Source organism: Pelobates fuscus, chromosome 1, assembly GCF_036172605.1.
Source record: "Pelobates fuscus isolate aPelFus1 chromosome 1, aPelFus1.pri, whole genome shotgun sequence".
NCBI lineage: Eukaryota > Metazoa > Chordata > Amphibia > Anura > Pelobatidae > Pelobates > Pelobates fuscus.
Window position 1 is genome coordinate 409,446,909 of NC_086317.1, and position 17,737 is coordinate 409,464,645.

The 17,737-nt window shown below is 37.1% G+C and overlaps 1 protein-coding gene across 7 annotated transcripts in view; it reads left to right on the forward strand.

The window, feature by feature from the left end:
* The window catches only part of HDAC7 (histone deacetylase 7), a 288,082-nt gene that overhangs the window by 235,867 nt on the left and 34,478 nt on the right, over window positions 1-17,737 (forward strand). For all 7 annotated transcript variants that reach the window (XM_063428246.1, XM_063428264.1, XM_063428254.1 and 4 more), the window contains 6 exons: window positions 11,446-11,621; window positions 12,494-12,584; window positions 13,793-13,913; window positions 14,014-14,120; window positions 14,709-14,825; window positions 15,652-15,761. In XM_063428246.1, coding sequence (XP_063284316.1) covers window positions 11,446-11,621; window positions 12,494-12,584; window positions 13,793-13,913; window positions 14,014-14,120; window positions 14,709-14,825; window positions 15,652-15,761 — 722 coding nt within the window. The remainder of the gene's footprint in view (window positions 1-11,445; window positions 11,622-12,493; window positions 12,585-13,792; window positions 13,914-14,013; window positions 14,121-14,708; window positions 14,826-15,651; window positions 15,762-17,737) is intronic.

The following is a 17,737-nucleotide window of genomic DNA, read 5'->3' on the forward strand; positions in this document are numbered from 1 at the left end:
ACTTTGTCACAACCGTTTGTAGGCAGTGACTAATTTCATGTGGATAAGATTGTGACATCTCATCTGGTTTCAATATAGCCTCAGCTATTTGCACTTGTATGTTCATAAACTTACTTATGTACATAGCTGTCTAATGCTAGATAAATTAATGCTGTTTTGAGCCACTGGATTTTACTCTAAAAAGTATATTTATAATGAAAAACTGTTCTGTAATATTAGGCAATTTGTAGTATTTTTAACTTTCATTAAAGGGACATTATAGGCATCAAACAACTTGAGTAAATGAAGCATTTTTTGTGTATAGATCATACCCCATGCAGTTTAACTGCCGTGTAGGAGTTAAATCACTTTTGTTTCTGTTTATGTTGCCCTGGGCACACATTTCCTGGCTGTGGCTGACAAAGCCAGCATGAAAAAAACAGTTACATTTTTTAATCAGATGTTAACTTGCTTTAAAAATGTTTTATCTCATGCTCTGTAAATTGAACTTTAATCACACACAAGAGGCTCTTGTATGGTCTAAAAGGCTATTAACAGAGTAAGAGATAAGAAATTCAGAAATTAACATAATGTACAATACAGACATGAGGTGTCTCTTTACAAGAAGTGTTTTGGAAGGTTGTGTAAGTCACATACAGGGAGTTGTGGCTAGGGCTGCATAAACAAAGTGATTTAAATTCTAAATGGCAGAGGATTGAGCAGTGAGACTGCAGAGGCATGATCTATACACCAAAACTGCTTCATTAAGCTAAAGATGTTTTCATGCCTATAGTGTCTCTTTAATGCTAGCTGGTGGCTGGTGTTCATTGTTGGTGATATTTGGTTACTTTGAAACGGAATATGGCCTGCTATGTTCCTCTTTTCTTAAATGAAACACTCTGGGCACCATAACAACTTTAATCGAAATTAAGTTGTTATGGTGCCAGGAGATTCAGGACCTCTGTATACCTTCAGGGGTTAACTCATTAACAAACGCCTTCTATACATATGCACATATTTTTCTCAAGCTATTTTGTGAATAGTGAGCTACTGTTGGGTTGAGAGCATTAACTACCGCTCTCAGCCTATCAGTGGCTTATCGGTCCTCAGACTCAAATAAATGTGTAGGGGGCAGAGGTGACCAGCACCAGACTTTGGGGTTAAATTGTTAAACAATTTAAACCCTGAAGATAAACCGGCACCAGGGTCCTCCTGGCACTATAACAACTTTATTCTGATGAAGTTGTGGTGCTCTGAGTATTCCTTTAATAGATTCACTTTAAAAATGTTGGGAATGTTAAACTTGGGTGTGATCCTGCATTACAATATTACTGGAATGTACAGATATTTGGTAAGCAAAATTATTTATTCAGTTAAATGGTATAAACACTATTGAAATTCAAAGAGTCCCCAAATATCCAGATCATGTGATGAACTACTTCTGAAAATAGAAAGAACTGGAAATTTGCTAACATTGAATCATGCTCTGCTCAGCAGTTCAGGAGGTTTATATGCAAATCTGTCTAAGCATTATTAAAGTTACGTTGAAAGAAAAAAAATAAAAAAATAAATAAAAACTCCCTACTGATTTAAGCAAATTTAGAAATTTAGAAAAAGTATGTCTCAGCACAAATCAATATCTAAGGTTGGTCTTTGGTTCATTAGGACTGTTACCCATGCATATGCAAAAATAAAATTAACAAAATTAACAATAGCAGCATGGCGTTCTGGGGGATTTGTGGAGACACAATCTTTCAGAACTAGTTTGTCTGGAAGACTTTTTTTGTATTTGGATCTGTATGTGATAACAGTAAAATAAAATGATTTGTACATATTCTCTCCCCCTATGGGAATGTTGGAGAAGTGCATTTTTTTTTTTAAAGAGCTTCTTCGCGTGGTGAAGCTTTGCTGTCAAATGATTCTAAGTTGGATTGGAACCACAATGTTGTATGGCTGAGGATTGAGAATGAACATATTTTTATCCTTCTCCATTCTGTCTGGTTTTAATATCTTTGCTTATAAAGGTTTGGTACCTCACATATTCAGCAAAATTGTCAGATTCTCAAATGCGTTTTTTCAGTGAACAGAACACGCCTACAATGCAAACTTCAGCAACCATGTTATTGGAAAAAATCAGTTACTATTCTTTCCTATTCGTTGTTATTACAGCTATTGGCATTGGTAAATTTAATAATTTTACATTGAGCATTTCAAAAAATAGTGACGCAGGGCATCTGCTATATAGTTGCACAAGCTAATTTCTGATTTCATAATTATGAATAAATCTCTTAATGACTGCAGAAAAAGGCATTGAAGCATTTGCCAGCACCTATAAAATTTAAATGTGGAAAACGTGTTACAACTTGTTAATTCTGTCAGATCTCCAAAGGGAAAAAAAAATAAGCACAAGGTATACCAAAGGTAGTCTGCCCATTGAAGTGTCTTATGGGATTACTGCCGCCCAATTTCTGCCCTTTTATGTGGAAATGATCTAGTTTCCTAATAATTTCATAAAAGGCGCACCTTAAACCCCCCCCTCCACCCAGTGTCTGGGCCCAACATATCCAACGCCCATTCTTTTTATTCTAACAAGTTAAAAAGATTTTGCTTTCTGGATGTTTATAGCAAGGAACAGGAAGTAAGGAAATTCATCTCTGCCCTTTAGTCCTCTTTCAGTTCTGTTCCTGCAAGTCACTTCTAAGACCAACCAAATTTCCTTTTTACCACAGTACCGTTAGCTATTTGGATACTGAGCACTGACTTGGTTAGCCTGTGTCCTCTAATGTTTTTTTTGTGTGTGATTATTTCGGATGTTCAGGTGACACGTTCCTGATCTAGTCACTCGTCATGCGCCAGAATTTATGTAGAACAGGTCTTGAATCATTCATGAGAGATCAACGTTCAAGCTTTTTTTGTTCACCTTTTAGTGTCCATTACCCTGTTTGGCAGGTTTATCTTCATGTTCCAAAGTTGAGCTGTATACCCTACAGCAGGGGTAGGCAAACTTCGGCACCCCATTTGTTGTGCGTTACATCTTTGCTGATGCTTTGCCTGCACTATGGCTGTAAGAGCATTATGGGAGATGTAGTTCACATTATCTGTAGTGCAGAAGGTTACCTAACCCTGTCCTACTGTCTGTCTTCTGGTACAAAACAAAATGAAAGTTCTATTGGGGTATAGGAAAAGTGCTTAATTAAAACCAATCATCCTTGTGTCTTGTACTTAATTTACATCTTTTAGACAACAGGACTAAGTATTGCTCTAACTTTCTTGCAATAGTTTATAGAGGGGCCTTGTACATTATCAAGTTTGCTAGCCTCTGACCTAGGTTACATTTAAAGGGACACTATAGGCACCCAGACCACTTCAGCTAATTTAAGTAGTCTGGGTGCTGTGACCCTTTTGCACCCAGTGCTGCAGTGTAAAATATTGCAGCTCTAAGTCTGCCTTCTGTGGCTGTCTAACAGACAGCCAACAGAGGGCTTCTGGAATCCAAACGGACTTTTGGTCCGTTAACTAACGCTGGATGTCCTAACGGACCTCCAGCGTCAGATTTTCCCTATAGGAAAGCATTGAATAATGCTTTCCTATGGGGAGGTCTAATGCACGCGTGGCCATTGCCACGCATGCGCATTAGGTCTCCCCGCTGGCGGAGCCTGAACCAGCACAGAGGGACATCAGCGCTGTATTTAGGTAAGTAGCTGAAGGTGTCTTCACCCTGTCAGCGACATGGGATAGGGCGCGGGAGGGAGGCACTCCAGGATTCTCTAGTGCCAGGGAAATGGGTTTGTTTTCCTGGCACTGGAGAATCCTTTTAAGATGGTTGTCATGTAGTCTGATAGAAGCAGTGTACTGAAAAAAAAATAATCTAAACATTTTATATTGTTGGAATTTTAACCTACGGAACAAACCATAGGAGATAAGCATTAAACAGGTATGTGTAGCCCGTAAACTGTAACATATGGGTTACTGAAGAACATTGACTTTTTATGCCTGAGGCACAATTCCTCTATTAGCTCACAACAGTACATAAGCCAAACCAGTCACAGTGATCTTTATATGCAGTCAAGGTAGTCCATAGTAATTAACAAAATGTTCCAGGGTAGGCATTATGAGACCACAGATGATTGACTCATTCAGCCTAGGAGTTCCCACGGGCTGCAACAAGACCTGGCATCTACCCCAGTAATTTTGGTAAGATTCCTAAGCCATTGTGACACAAACAGATGGGATATATTTATTCTGGGACCTTTCTATATAAGAAAAAGTTAATGATTGCATTATTGTGAAAGTAAGAAAAGCCTGAAAGCCTTTGAGATATTTGTGTGTTTATATTTTAGAGAATAATCTGATTTTAAGAGAAGCAGGTCCACATTTTCTAGAAATAAATTAAAATGGAGAATTAGCGGCCAACAATGTCAGTGGTGTTAGTTTGGTGGTCATGAAAAGGAGCTGCCATTTTAGTTGAACATAGTAAGTAATCTTCATTGTGACGTCCCAGTACCTCCTTTACTTGTCTGGGAAGTGTCTGTGAGAGGTTCTAAGGTTTGAAAGCTTGAAAAAAAAACACTCGAGGTGTACTTCTACAGCTGTCGTTCTAGCTATTGGCCATTCCTGCTCTAAGGCCTTCAGCTGGAAATGCTGTCCACCTCTAGAAAGGCGGGTGTATTTTCCCTGACTCTAAGTCTGATGCCTCCTGAAATCAAGTTCAGCCAATTACAGTGTTTGGGTTAAATCACAACACCCATCACCACTAGTCCGAGTTCTTTTAGCTCATCATCTTTTGGTGGCAGACAAAGTGCTAGGTTTTAGATGTTGACAGAACCTCTGTTTTTATACCAGTTGAAAATGGCATGACCAAGAATTGGTACTCAAAGACTCTCGATAGCCACTACAATGAGCTCTAAGATTTATGATCATATGTGCCTCCAGTATAGGCAAAAGTGGGCTCCTCTTCCAGAATTCACTATTTTTTATTTAAATGTGGCCCAAGAGTTGGCAGTGCCTTATTGTACATTATGGTGACCCCCACCAATGGTCATGGCCATTTTTCAGTATATTCAATGTGCCAATGGAATAATGGATTACTAGGTTTCAATACCAAATAATAGGCCTTCAGACTAATACCTATGCTATCATGTGCCTCCATGACAAAAAGAGCCCACAGCTTATGTGGTCAGGCTGTCAGGTTACTGAAGGAAGTGGCTCTGCTTTATACTGTATTTTTCCCTACTTCTTGTTATTTTAGCTAAATCCGTTAGTACAGGGTGTTGAACAGCATTCTCCAAGAGGTGATGAAGTTATGTTTGCTCCAGTTGTCTCAGATGTCAGTGAGACTTGTGGAAAACCCCTCTAAGACTGTAGGGTAAAAGCAAACATGGCTGCTTGGTAACATGAATCATCTGTACCTTAACATTCTATACTTTCAACACATCATATTTTGTGTGTATTCACAGGTTGCTCATGTAGGCCCCTGACAATGTTTTTCTAGAGAACTTTCATACTGGTTACTTGTTTTTTGCCATTTTGATATATACATGTTTTGATACATTTCACATTAAATTATTCTGTATCAGTTGCATTCAATAACTCTTGCATCTCCCTCTTTAAAATGAATATACACGTGCCTAATTTGGTTCACAATCTCCCTGCTCCTTTTTTATACTAATTCAATTTATCTTACTTTAGACGCTCCAAATGTTTGATCTCTGAGTGCATAATTGAGCTTTGCAGCAATCAAACAGCAATGTGTTTTGAAAACGACTGAAATGTGTTTACAACGAAGTCTCGTAAACAAGATTCTCAGGTGTTTTCCTAGATTGTTTTAAGATGAGCAAAATTACGTAATTCAATAGAACACTGAAAATCACATACAACTGCTACAGTGCGCAGAAACATATGTACCTGAATATGATGATGAATAGGTTCACAATGCCATACAAAAAAGAAAATACATATATAACGCTTTAGATAAATGTCAGCGCTGTGCAATAGCCCCAAATCAGTGTTTGTGGGGAAGCTGGGTATTGAGGTAAATGTGTATGATTTCCACCTCCACAGCGGTGGTTTAGGATATTAGGAGTATTCTGTGTAAACTTTGTGTCCAACAGCAGTGGTCACAGTAACGTATATTCAAAGATACAAACCAAGCAGAGAAAGTGCAACACAGTTTATTAATATCATATAAAAATAAAACTCCAAATCCTTTAAAAAAACTCATACACAGTAAAAAAGATGGTGTTTAAATGAATCCGTCCTGGACAGGTCTTGTGGACATCTAAAAAAAATCATTGGTGCCTAGGAAAGAAAATTGCAGCTGCAATTGAGCGTTGAAGGGGTGGCCCATATTAACTTATTTTTCATGTATTAAAGTTGCTCTGTCACGGTCTGGGGACTTTGCAAAGTTTGCAATGACCCCCGATGGTGACATCGCTGCGCAGGGGGGAAGGCACCGCCATCCTCTTCCAGCGTCCTCATCCTCTTCTGCTCCTTAGCTTCAGTGCCAGGAGTCAGCATCACTGCTGTGCTCTCGTGCATGTGCAGGAGTACAGCGTTGAGGTCTATGGAGAAGTTGTGAACCTATTCAACATTATAGAAGGAACATTATATTCGTGTAGATATATTTCTGTGTGCTGTAATATTTTTCTTTTTGGTATATTTTCACGTTCATCGTTGGAAAGTGTAGGGGCCGCATTTTGTTTTATATGGTGTAAATGTCAGTAGTTCACAAAGTCACGTAATACATTATAAATTAGCACTGCCCTTTAGCCAGACCTTCCATAGAGTACAAATAAAGAACAGCTGGAATCAGGCTCAAATTAGGAACTGTACCTCCTAAAAAGGGACAACTAGAAGACAACGAGTTTAGTTATACGTATTTTGTGTTATGCCTTTAAATCTTTAGTGAGCTCATTCAGTGACTTAACACACCAGCTCTTACTGTTTAATATTACTAAGTAATAAGACAGTCTTTATAGATCCAATTGCAGGGAATAAACTTACTAATACATGTAATAAGTCAAAACAAGTCTTACTAATATATTGGAAAATCTGGCATTATATAGTTGAAAGTCCACATAGTACGATCCAAGCATTTCTATCCCTAGAAGGTAATACAATTAATGATCAGTTATATATTGCGTTGTACTGCCTGGTATGAATAGTGTAATTAGTATGATTATATGAGTCACCAGCAACTAGATTTAAGATTTACTATAATGTGTTAAGCCAGTCTTACCTTAGGCATATTTATTTTGAAACCCTATAACTTCCTTTACGGCCTTTAAAGAATGTAGATAAATATATACACGTTACCGAAAGTTATATATGTGTAGCTGAGGGCAGACAGACTACATTTAGACAACATTTAGACGGATATCACAATATAAACATGCTACATAGAGATTGGTTTGCATGAACAAAGATTTGGAATTCTTAAAAGGAACATTTTAGGGCTTTTCTTTAAGGAATAAGTTCTTTGGTAAACTTACCTCTAAATAAATGTTAATACAAAAAAAAAAAAAATGTTTTTTAGAACAGAATAATTATTTTCCATTTTTTGTCCTATCAAAACATCACAAATAGGCTTAAATAAATACTGTATTACTCAACTTGTTCTAGAGCCTGGACTGCTTTTCTGCAGCCTCCAGCTCCTCCTTTGGTGATGTCAGTTCCCAAGCTGACATTGTATTGCTTCTCATAGAGAATACATTTTTCTTGGGTTGAAGGAGGAAAAACTGCAAATGGTTTGCATTGCAGGGTTAAAGCTAAAGGACCACGGCACCCAGTGGTCTCGATCTTTGGGACTATAGCCTTCCTATAAATGGGAACCATCACTGTTCCAGAAATTGCACAATTCAGTAAAACATTGAAAACCACATCAGCTCATGTTTATAGCCCTCTGGAGTGGTTATGGTGTGAGTAGTTCCCAGACAGCCTTCCAGAGTAAGAAGAAAACCTTCCCAGGTGTCCGCCACCACCTCCCATGCTGTAGGAGAGTAATGCAAGGGGCTCCCAGTGAGCTCCTACTGTGCTAAGTGGGAGGGCGCCTGAGTGTGCTGTAATAGTTATGGTGTTTGGAATATAACTTTATTAAATTATTAAAAATCCTGGTAAATGTCAGTTTCTCTTTCATTATGGATGAAGATTAAATGAACGTGAAATACTAATGTGTTATAGAATGTAAAAGGTAATCCAGTGAAACGAATACATGGTCATTGTTTTTCAGACTCTATAAAGTTTCTATAAGAAACAGAATTGAATATACAATTATGCTGCTAGGCATGTAAAGTACTTTTAATGCTCAATCCATAACACAGGCACAATAAAATATATCCAGTTTTCCTTACTACCCATGTTTTTATGTGGTCTTTCACAACTGAGAATTGTGGAGAAATGGACTGCATATGTTACTACAAAATAGCGATATTGGATATTTTTTTCCAATTTATTATTTAAGAGTGCCAGAATCACATTGAAAACATTCAGGAATCTGTCCAAATGACATCTAGAAAAAGGGAGGGATTTAATGATAAAATCTGTTATCTCTCAGGAATAGGGGAACTTTGAAAACAGGTGTAAAAAAAAACAAAAAAACAAAATCAAGTTTCATTTGAAAACAAGTTGAACGAGAGTGAGAACGCAGTCCTGAGAATGCTTTACCATATCAAAACGCATGGAATATCTCTCAGGATCGCAAGAAACCCCGAATGAATTCTTTTTGGGTAAGGCTCCACTCTTTGAGATAGTATTTTTATCTAGATAAACAAATTAATTTTAGACTAGATCGCAAAGACATTCCATGAGATAATTGGTTATCATTCATTAAAAGTTGCTGCAGGATTGCTAAACTGGAAAGGGATGTCTTCAGTGGAAATTGGTTAAACCTTAATTTTCAATTGTATAAGTAACTTATTCCCCAGTTATATATTTGTTGCAAGCTAGTGTTGTATCATCTGAATATTTCGCTTTATTGGTGTATGTGTGTGTTTGTGTGCAATATATACACATATACAAACATAAAACATTGGAAACAACTTTGAAAAGATGGTGGATCTTTCAATCTCTTGTATCTATGTAATTGAGAGAGGGATTAATGACAGTTTTTTCTTTTTGTGCCTCTAAATAAACATCCTTCGCTGTGCTTGCAACATTCAAAACTACAAGCAGGCATCATATATGAATGTATGAATAATGACAATAATTGAACTGTAATTGCTATGCTATATATCAGAAAATCTGATGGTTTTCTGTTTTTAGTTATACAATAGATAAGATCCCAGATAACTGACTATACTCGATAACCCAATGAAGCGTCCTAAGCGTCCGACTTGTTTTGGGTAGTCGGAGTACTAAACCTCCTACTGCTGTCAGAACACTCTCTTATTCCAATGGAATAGTCTACTGACTGCCCTTTGACTATTATATTTATTACAAATGACAATGGAGTCTGATGGGTCAGGGAGTTATTTGCTATCGCCTGATAGTTGAGAAACCAACGAATATACCATGATAGTGTGTATTTCTTATGGTTTAAGATTAATAATCAACTGCAGACTGCAGACAAATAGACTTGAACAGAAGTATATCCTGTAAATATGTGCAGACTGCCCACTCACTTCTAGTAATACGTTTACAAATTACCTGATCATACATTTACCCTGATTTTAAAGGGACAGTAATCAGTAATGTACTTGTTATATTTTAAAGAGACAGTAATCAGTAATGTACTTTTTGTGTTTGTTTATTCTATATAATATGTATTCACTGTAATATGCTGTGTTTTTATTTTTTTTATTTTTTTGCTTTTTAAAAAAAAAAAACCCTGTAGGCAAAAATAGTTTACGTGACCCTGACTACCTGTGAAACAATTACAAATCTAAAAAGACACTAATAGGTTATAAAGGTGTAACAAGGGTTATGCAGTAATAATTCGCATAGCACGAAAACCCTCAAGCCTCTTCCAAAGATAATCTTTTTTAGATTTAGTGTCACAAAGTAATCATTTTTGAAAGCGGGTTTAAAGTGGTTTCACCTGCACCCATCATCATCATCATCGCACTGCTTTACTGGTGGGATTTGGACAATAACACCACTAGCATATGCACAAATTCAGGTCAGATTTATAAATGGTAGTAAAATTTACCTGTGTACAGCTTTTAAACAAGGAAAAAAAGGGGAACCATGAATACCACACATGTTTTGTTCCTTAAAAGGAATCTATAGTTTTAGTAATAGAACTATGTATGCTGTACACTACAGTGCCATTTGGTCCCGTCCGTCCCCCTTCCTCATGAGCCCGCCTTTTAGTACATAAAGGGTTAAAAAACCTTTATTTACTCACTAGACTTCTGCGCCGATCTCCCTCCGCTTCCTCAGACATCATTGACCTAATGAGATAGCACAGCGATCACCACACTTGATGTCCTCATGCAGACGGTAAGGATGTCTAGCGTCACTTAGGTGACCCAGAGTCCGGTAAATAACCGGGAACGCCTCTAGTGGCTGTCCGGTAGACAGCCACTATAGACTGTCTTAGCACTGCAATGTAGTCTCAAAAACTGTAATGTTTACCTTCCAGGGCTAATGAGCTGAAGTGGTCTGGGTACCTGTTGTGTCCCTTTAATGTAAGTAACTTGGTTGACTGCAGACAAGTGTTGGAATCTGCTTCAGAACACACCAGCTTATTCCTTAATACACCACTCAGTGCTAAACAGTGTTAACTGATCACATATGAGTTTGAACAAACAAACAAAAACTAATCACAAAACTCAAAAAGAGTAGAGAAGTGAGTTTAACACCTAGTGCATTGTGTGATGCAAACTGAGCTTAGTTTTCACAGGATGCAACCAGAACAAAGAATGAACAACACAAACGCTCAGGGACACACCTGCAGATACAGTTAAAGACGAATAAAATGTGACAAAATCTATGTAATTAAGAGCAAACTAGTACCTTTGAGAGTTTGTAAAGTAACACCCATGAAAAAGAGGACGTGTGACTTATTAGAAATATTTAGTCAAAGAGGTTATGGGTCTTTTGGGTGAAGTGTGAACTTTATAAAGAAACTGCAGAAGTCCGATTTATTTTTAAATCTATCTGTCGTGCAAGTCACCATGTCACCATGGTAAAATTTGTATTGTATTCAAAACCATAAAAGTGAAAGACCTCTACCATTCAGTGTAGGGGAAAACCATGGCGTGTGTCTCTACTAGAAAGAAGGTCATGTACTGTGCACCCAGTGATATCTTAACATGTAGCTTGTTTCTACCTGGATACATTTTTTTTAATTAAAATCAAGTTCTTGTTTGTCGGGATTCTCAGAATTCTAAAGATTTTTCAATTCGTGCCACGAGTGTGTTGGCATGGTGTTCTTGGGAAGTCCCTGGTGACTGAGTGACAATATTAAAAGGTCAATATCCCTTTATTTGCTTCTTTTTTCATAGTGTTTTCCTCTTTGTCTTGCAGTGGATTTGAGTGTCCCAGTCAGCACAATCCTGACTTCTGCGACCCCCATGGATTTCCAACTCGTTTCACACCTCAGCCAGCGCCCAGATACGGCAATCCTAAATATGAAGCCAACCCAACAGCCTCTCTTCCAAACCTTCTCTCAGCAACACCAGCAAATGGAGCACAAGATGCGGGTACTTTTCATTTTAATTTGACATTCTTGGTAATAGTCACATGATTCAAAGTCACATTTAAATGTTTTAGTACAGAACAGCATAGTGATCTAAATTGTAAATATCATCAATGGTATCAAAATGAATCTGGAAGAATTCCGATGGCAAGTGCTAAGTTTGAAGCAATCAGAATAAACATGTCGTTGCTTTTAATGCAAAATGTCTGCAGCCATTGCTATAGATTTTAATAGATTATGATACTTTTACTCTGAATTTAAGCATCGTGGTAGTTTTCCGGCTAAAAGTCGTATTAAGCAAACTAGAACTGGCTCAAAATGGATGGAGTGCTAAGCCTGAAGGAATCAGTTTAATTATAGCCTTGTTTTCTGTGGAATTTGGTTGCTAATATAGAATGCATGAACATTAAATCATTGTGACAAAGTTACACAAAGTGGTTCTCAGGTTCTTCACCTGATGGAATTGGCCCCAGGTGTAGGCCACCTTGGCAATCCAGATGTTGTGGACCTTATCTACCATAATGCTGTTACAACCATAATGCTTGCAAAGCATCAAGGGAGATGTAGTCCACAGCATCTGGAGTGCCGAAGGTGGCCTTCCCATGGAATAGGGCATAGTGAAGAAAAACTTAGAGTTTCTGTATGATTTAATTTATGTGATCGTGTCATGACTGGTTAATTATAAGCTGATTTTGTAGCTTAAACACAGCTTTATACACAAACATGTTCTCGATATGAGATTACAGTGCTAACATCTCAATGATATGTTTCTATCATATCACATAGCATGCGGATTATAAATCATTGAATTAAAATTCTAAAATTCCTTATAATAACCTAGTTCTCTAATCTTGTCTCGGTTTTATCCAATAACAGCTGAGCGTGGAGGCAGCTTGCCGAAATGCAGAGCATGTTCGCCAGGAATCAAGCTTACGCCAACTTGTGAACAAAGACAAAAGCAAATGCAGTAAGAACACGGCTCCCTATGTGGTTCTATACACTGAGAATCAAGCCAGCCTTTGTTGCTTTAATGGCAAAGAACTTGCAATTACCTGACCCTTTTCAAATTAGGAGAGCATTACACTAAGTACCAATATCATTAAAATATACAGCAAAATACACTTTAATGGGAAGCACTGAAAAGTGCCCACTGATTTCACAAGCTTTATTGTAACTACACTTCAACTTAAGTTGATCACTATTGTGATCAGTGAAAAACTTTTGAGACATGTTTATTGCAATATTTTACAAAATGTCTGGTAATTTTCCCTCTGTAGAGATTACAGTGTAGATAAATGGGTTTAAATGCAACACAAGGGCGCCATCTAGTGTTCATTAATAATACACATCCCTACATTAAAAGATGTGTAAGCAACTTGATCATAAACCATACTTTGTCACCGAGGTGTAAGCTGCCTTCTGACTCATTGCAATGAGTGGATTCTTTTATTTAGTATAGGTTTGGCCATTTAACAGCAATGTAGCACCAATTTCTGTTTATACATTTTTCATGGGAAAGGAATCTAAATCCAAGACCTATTCATGGGGTTGAGAGGGGTGTTGAGAAGAGTACCACAGTCAGGTGCCCTAGTGTCCTCTTCTGGGAGAAAATGTTTTTATAAATTAATTCTTAAACATGGATTTAAATCAAGAAATGCAGGTGATTGTGATAGTGTATTTTAAAATGCACTAATTAAATAAACACTCTGCAGATATAGTATCTACAGCTACTGAATGTGCTCTGCTGCAACACTTACTTTCTGTGGCTGCCCGATCATAGACATTGAGCTCTGATTTCAATAAAAATCTGGACCTTTTTATAAAATTAAAACATAAGTGGACACACTTCACAGCTGAAGTGCTTGAGGTGTTTGCGGTTGTCCTTTATACTACTATATTGTATTCTCTATATTTCATTATATGTCTCTTTTCATATGTACATGTGACTACTTACCTTTTCTATGTAACTTTGTTTGACTAGTTCATCATAATGTTTTGTTAGCTCAATTATTAATATTGGTGTATTCTTTTTCTACTGCTCTCTTGGTTTTGTGCGTTCTGTGATTTACGTGGTTTTGTGCGTTCTGTGATCTTGTCTATAGTTAGTTGGTATCTGTTTGTATGTGTCCATTTGTTTAGTCCCATTAGTAATGATAATGTAATGTTTTTATCTAGGTGCCATGGCCAGTCCTGCAGTTAAGCAGAAGCTGCTGGAGATGATTCGCAATAAACAGCAGGTGGCGCCAGATCGCAATAACGTTACCAATCACAGCTCAAACACAACTATGCTTTACAGGTAAGTTACAACCAAAAGAACAAGCCACGCATAATTTCTTTATCTACCCATACAGTGTGCGAATATAATGTAAACATTCAATTACTGTCCTCTTTTTCAGGCCCCCTGAGATTGAAACACATCAACCTCCTATTGTGAATAATTTCATTCCTCAAGTGACTGCCCGCAGCTGCAATCCTTCAGAGCATTTTCCTCTCCGAAGGACAGGTGGGACCTTCTTCTGAAATAGTCTTTCTGTATTGGGTGTTGGGATCCATTGCATTCGGGAATAAAAAACAATGTGGTGGTGGTACCTGTGTTGCCCTGTAATATACCCACTTACATATGGGATCACGACTACTATTAAAATTCTGATGGACTTTAACAAAGTTCTCTCTTTCTCTGAGAATCTCTAATTTATTTTCATTAATGTCGTAATAAGTAGAGCGGGAAGATTATCTGGTTGCTTAAAATGTACTATGGAGGGTGGAAGATGTTTAGTTAACACGTTGTACTAGAAAGGCCAAGGCTCAACATGCAAATTTAGTTAATTCTAGAATATTGTGAGCCCTGAGCACTATCTGCTCTGGACTCAGGGTGGGCTTTTTTCACCCTCAGGGTTGTTTGGGTTCCGTATCCAGAATTCCTTCTGCCATTTGACTGGTGGCTAAGCAGTGCTCAATTTATGTATGCAGCCAATAGACTAAGGATTAGGGCAAACCCTCTTTATGTAGGAGTTCCATTGCTACGCTTTGTATCATTTCATGTAAGCGCTTCATAAATGAAAACGAGCACTGGCCTTTATTTCCTATGCAGCCTCTGAGCCTAACCTGAAGTGGCCCTGCAGGCCCAAGAAGTCTGGAAGGAAAAACCCATTAACCCGCAAGGAAAGCGCTCCACCTGCAGTCAGAAGGAGACCCCTAGAGACCCAGGGTGGGTATATTACATTTGAATGAGCCCTTGGTTCCAAATTTAACTCACAACATTTATTCTGCCAGGTTCTCATTACTAGCACTTCTAGATTAGTGACATATTAGATTCTCTATGTTCACGTACGTTTTGGGAAACATGGCATTATGTAGTTAGAAACCTCTGTAACGTATGCTTAAGTATTCTGTTATTTTTATTATATCATTACTTAAAAATTCCACTTTAAAACTATTGTTGAAGTTGTTATGGTGTTTATTGGGTCGTTATAAATGCTTTTCTAAATATTCACGTATGCTGCCAGAGCACCTGAAATGGCAAAAGTTGCTGTTTCAGGGGCACATCAATGGGGCCATCTCAGATTCACATTCACATAGTTCACATAGAATCCATAGTTTGTTTTGTATTAGTACACTAAGTTTCTAGAGCTGACTTTACGATATACTTCTGTTCTGTGTGTTATACCACAATCAAGAAAAAAATAACAAAACTGATTTGTGCTAGGCTAGATAAATATGTACTAGATATACTTTATATTAACGCTGAGTGAAGAACCTTTTAATAGTCTATTACATTAGCAACTAGGATAAATTACATTTGCAAACAAATGGTTAAATTGGATTATATTTTTAAAAAAAAAATGCAATTCAGTTGAATTGAGGATTTATTTTCCACTTTGTTTTTGTTTAAATATCGCAACACAGAAATCATCTAAAGTCAATGTGCATCTCTCTTATCATTCTTTACTGAATGAAAATAATACTTTGCTAAATTTGTTCTTACAAATTTGTTCTTTTCTATTGCTATCACAGTCTTTCTGTTCCCTTTGCAGATTCTTCACCGAGCAGTAGCAGTACCCCGGTGTCTGGCTGCAGTTCACCAAATGATAGCATTCCGGCTGAAAATGGAAGTCTTTCATCCATCCCTGGAGCTGCCTCGGAGGTAATTTAGACATTGTCATTGTACATTTTGGTAAAAACGTAAATGATTTCCTGTAGTCATCCAACAGCCCAAATCAAACTTATTCTAAGCTGAACGAGTTAAAAAACACAACATATCTTGTTATCCATGGACTCTGCCATATACTTCTTTAGTTTAGTGATAATTTCACTTAGTATGTTAATGGCTTTTTATTGCATTTTATTGGAAATGTGCAGATGTAGAAGATTAAGTTATTGGCCATTTAGTCACTTATTTCCTGGTATCATATCGCAATACATTTGCAAATAAACTATTGGCCACTGCTATTTTCCTGATCTCTTAAGTTTTTTGTTTTTTTATGACATATACGTGCATATAAGATGTAAACCTATTTTTCACAATGTCAAATGAGATACAGCATTGGTGTATTGCTGACCCCTGTGTCTTCCTCGTTCACGTACCTTAACCTGACTAAAACCCAAATCTATCCTCATATCGCCGTTCAGCTTTATTTTATCGTATTGGAACAGTGCTCTGCTTAAAGGGACACTATAGGCACCAAAACATCTTTAGCTTAATAAAGCCGTTTTAGTGTATAGGTCACGCCACTGCTGAATTATATGTCAATTTATAAGTCAACTGTTTATGCAGCCATTGCCACACCTCCCCTGGCTGTGACATGGAAACAACATGGTTTAATTTTCAATCAGATGTTAACTTGCTTTAGAAGATTTTCTCTCCTGCTCTGTAAATTGAACTTAAATCACACACAGGGGGCTCATAGATGGTCTAAAAGGCTATTTACAGAGCAGGAGATAAATTCTAAATTAAACAGAAATTGCAATAAAGGAAGTGTGAACATTAGATGACTCTGTACAGGAAGTATTGAGAAAGGCTAATCGCATGCAGGATAGCATGACTATGGCTGCATAAACAAAGTGCTTTAACTCCTAAATGGCAGGGAATTGAGTGGTGAGACTGCAGGGGCATGATCTATACATCAAAACTGCTTTATTAAGCTAAAGTTGTTTTGGTGCCTATAGTGTCCCTATAACGCTTTCTCTAGATTATTCTCCTTTCACCATATTTTATTTTCAAAATCAGCTAAAAAAAAGACCTCTATGTTCTTTCTCTGTAACATTGAAATTGTCTACCCATTTGTCAACATCCTCCTTCATAACATATGGATCTCCAGTATTCATCAGCATATCTCATTGATTGTAAATGCTCCATATTCTTTGTTGATAATGCATATTTTTGTGCTCTGGTATCTTCCACTATAATATCTAGAAAAATATTTTCTTTTCATCTGCCCTATCACCAGTGAGTCCTACCACAATTTGGCACACTTAAACACTGCACAACTTCAGAGTCTAACAACACAATTTAAATAAACTGCTTCCTTATCATTAAAAACCAAAGAAAAAGTTATTTTTGCACTTTCCCGAATCCCTATGCACATTTAAATAACTGGATTTCTTTTTAGTTTGTAGTGATATCAACAAGCCTTCGGTTATTTAAATGTGTGTAAGAATTTTGGATAGTGCACATGTAACTTTTTTCTTAGTTTTTTTTGTATGTATTGGGGCTGATGTGTGTTATAGTCATTGCGGCTGGTCAGGAGTTTGAGTGCAGAGTTTAATTTTGTATGTTTGTATTTGCTTCCTTAACATGTTTGTCTAACGGAACCATTAAGACTGCACTTCCTCTTGCTCTTAGATGCACACACCATGTAACTGCTGCACTTATTTACCTCCCCTCTATTATAACACTTTCATTATTTGTAAAGCTCTAAGTTCATATGATCAACTTTCTAAACATATGTAAGTAACCTTAAATATTTTTCTGTTGAAATTTGACTTTCACAAGGTGGTTTTGTTTGTACAACTGTTTTGAATATTTTATTGGGTGATGGTTTGTGTAGGACTCAGCAATATTTATAATTTGTTATATGTGGGGTTTTTTGGTACAATAAATGAGTATTTTGGGACTTCTTT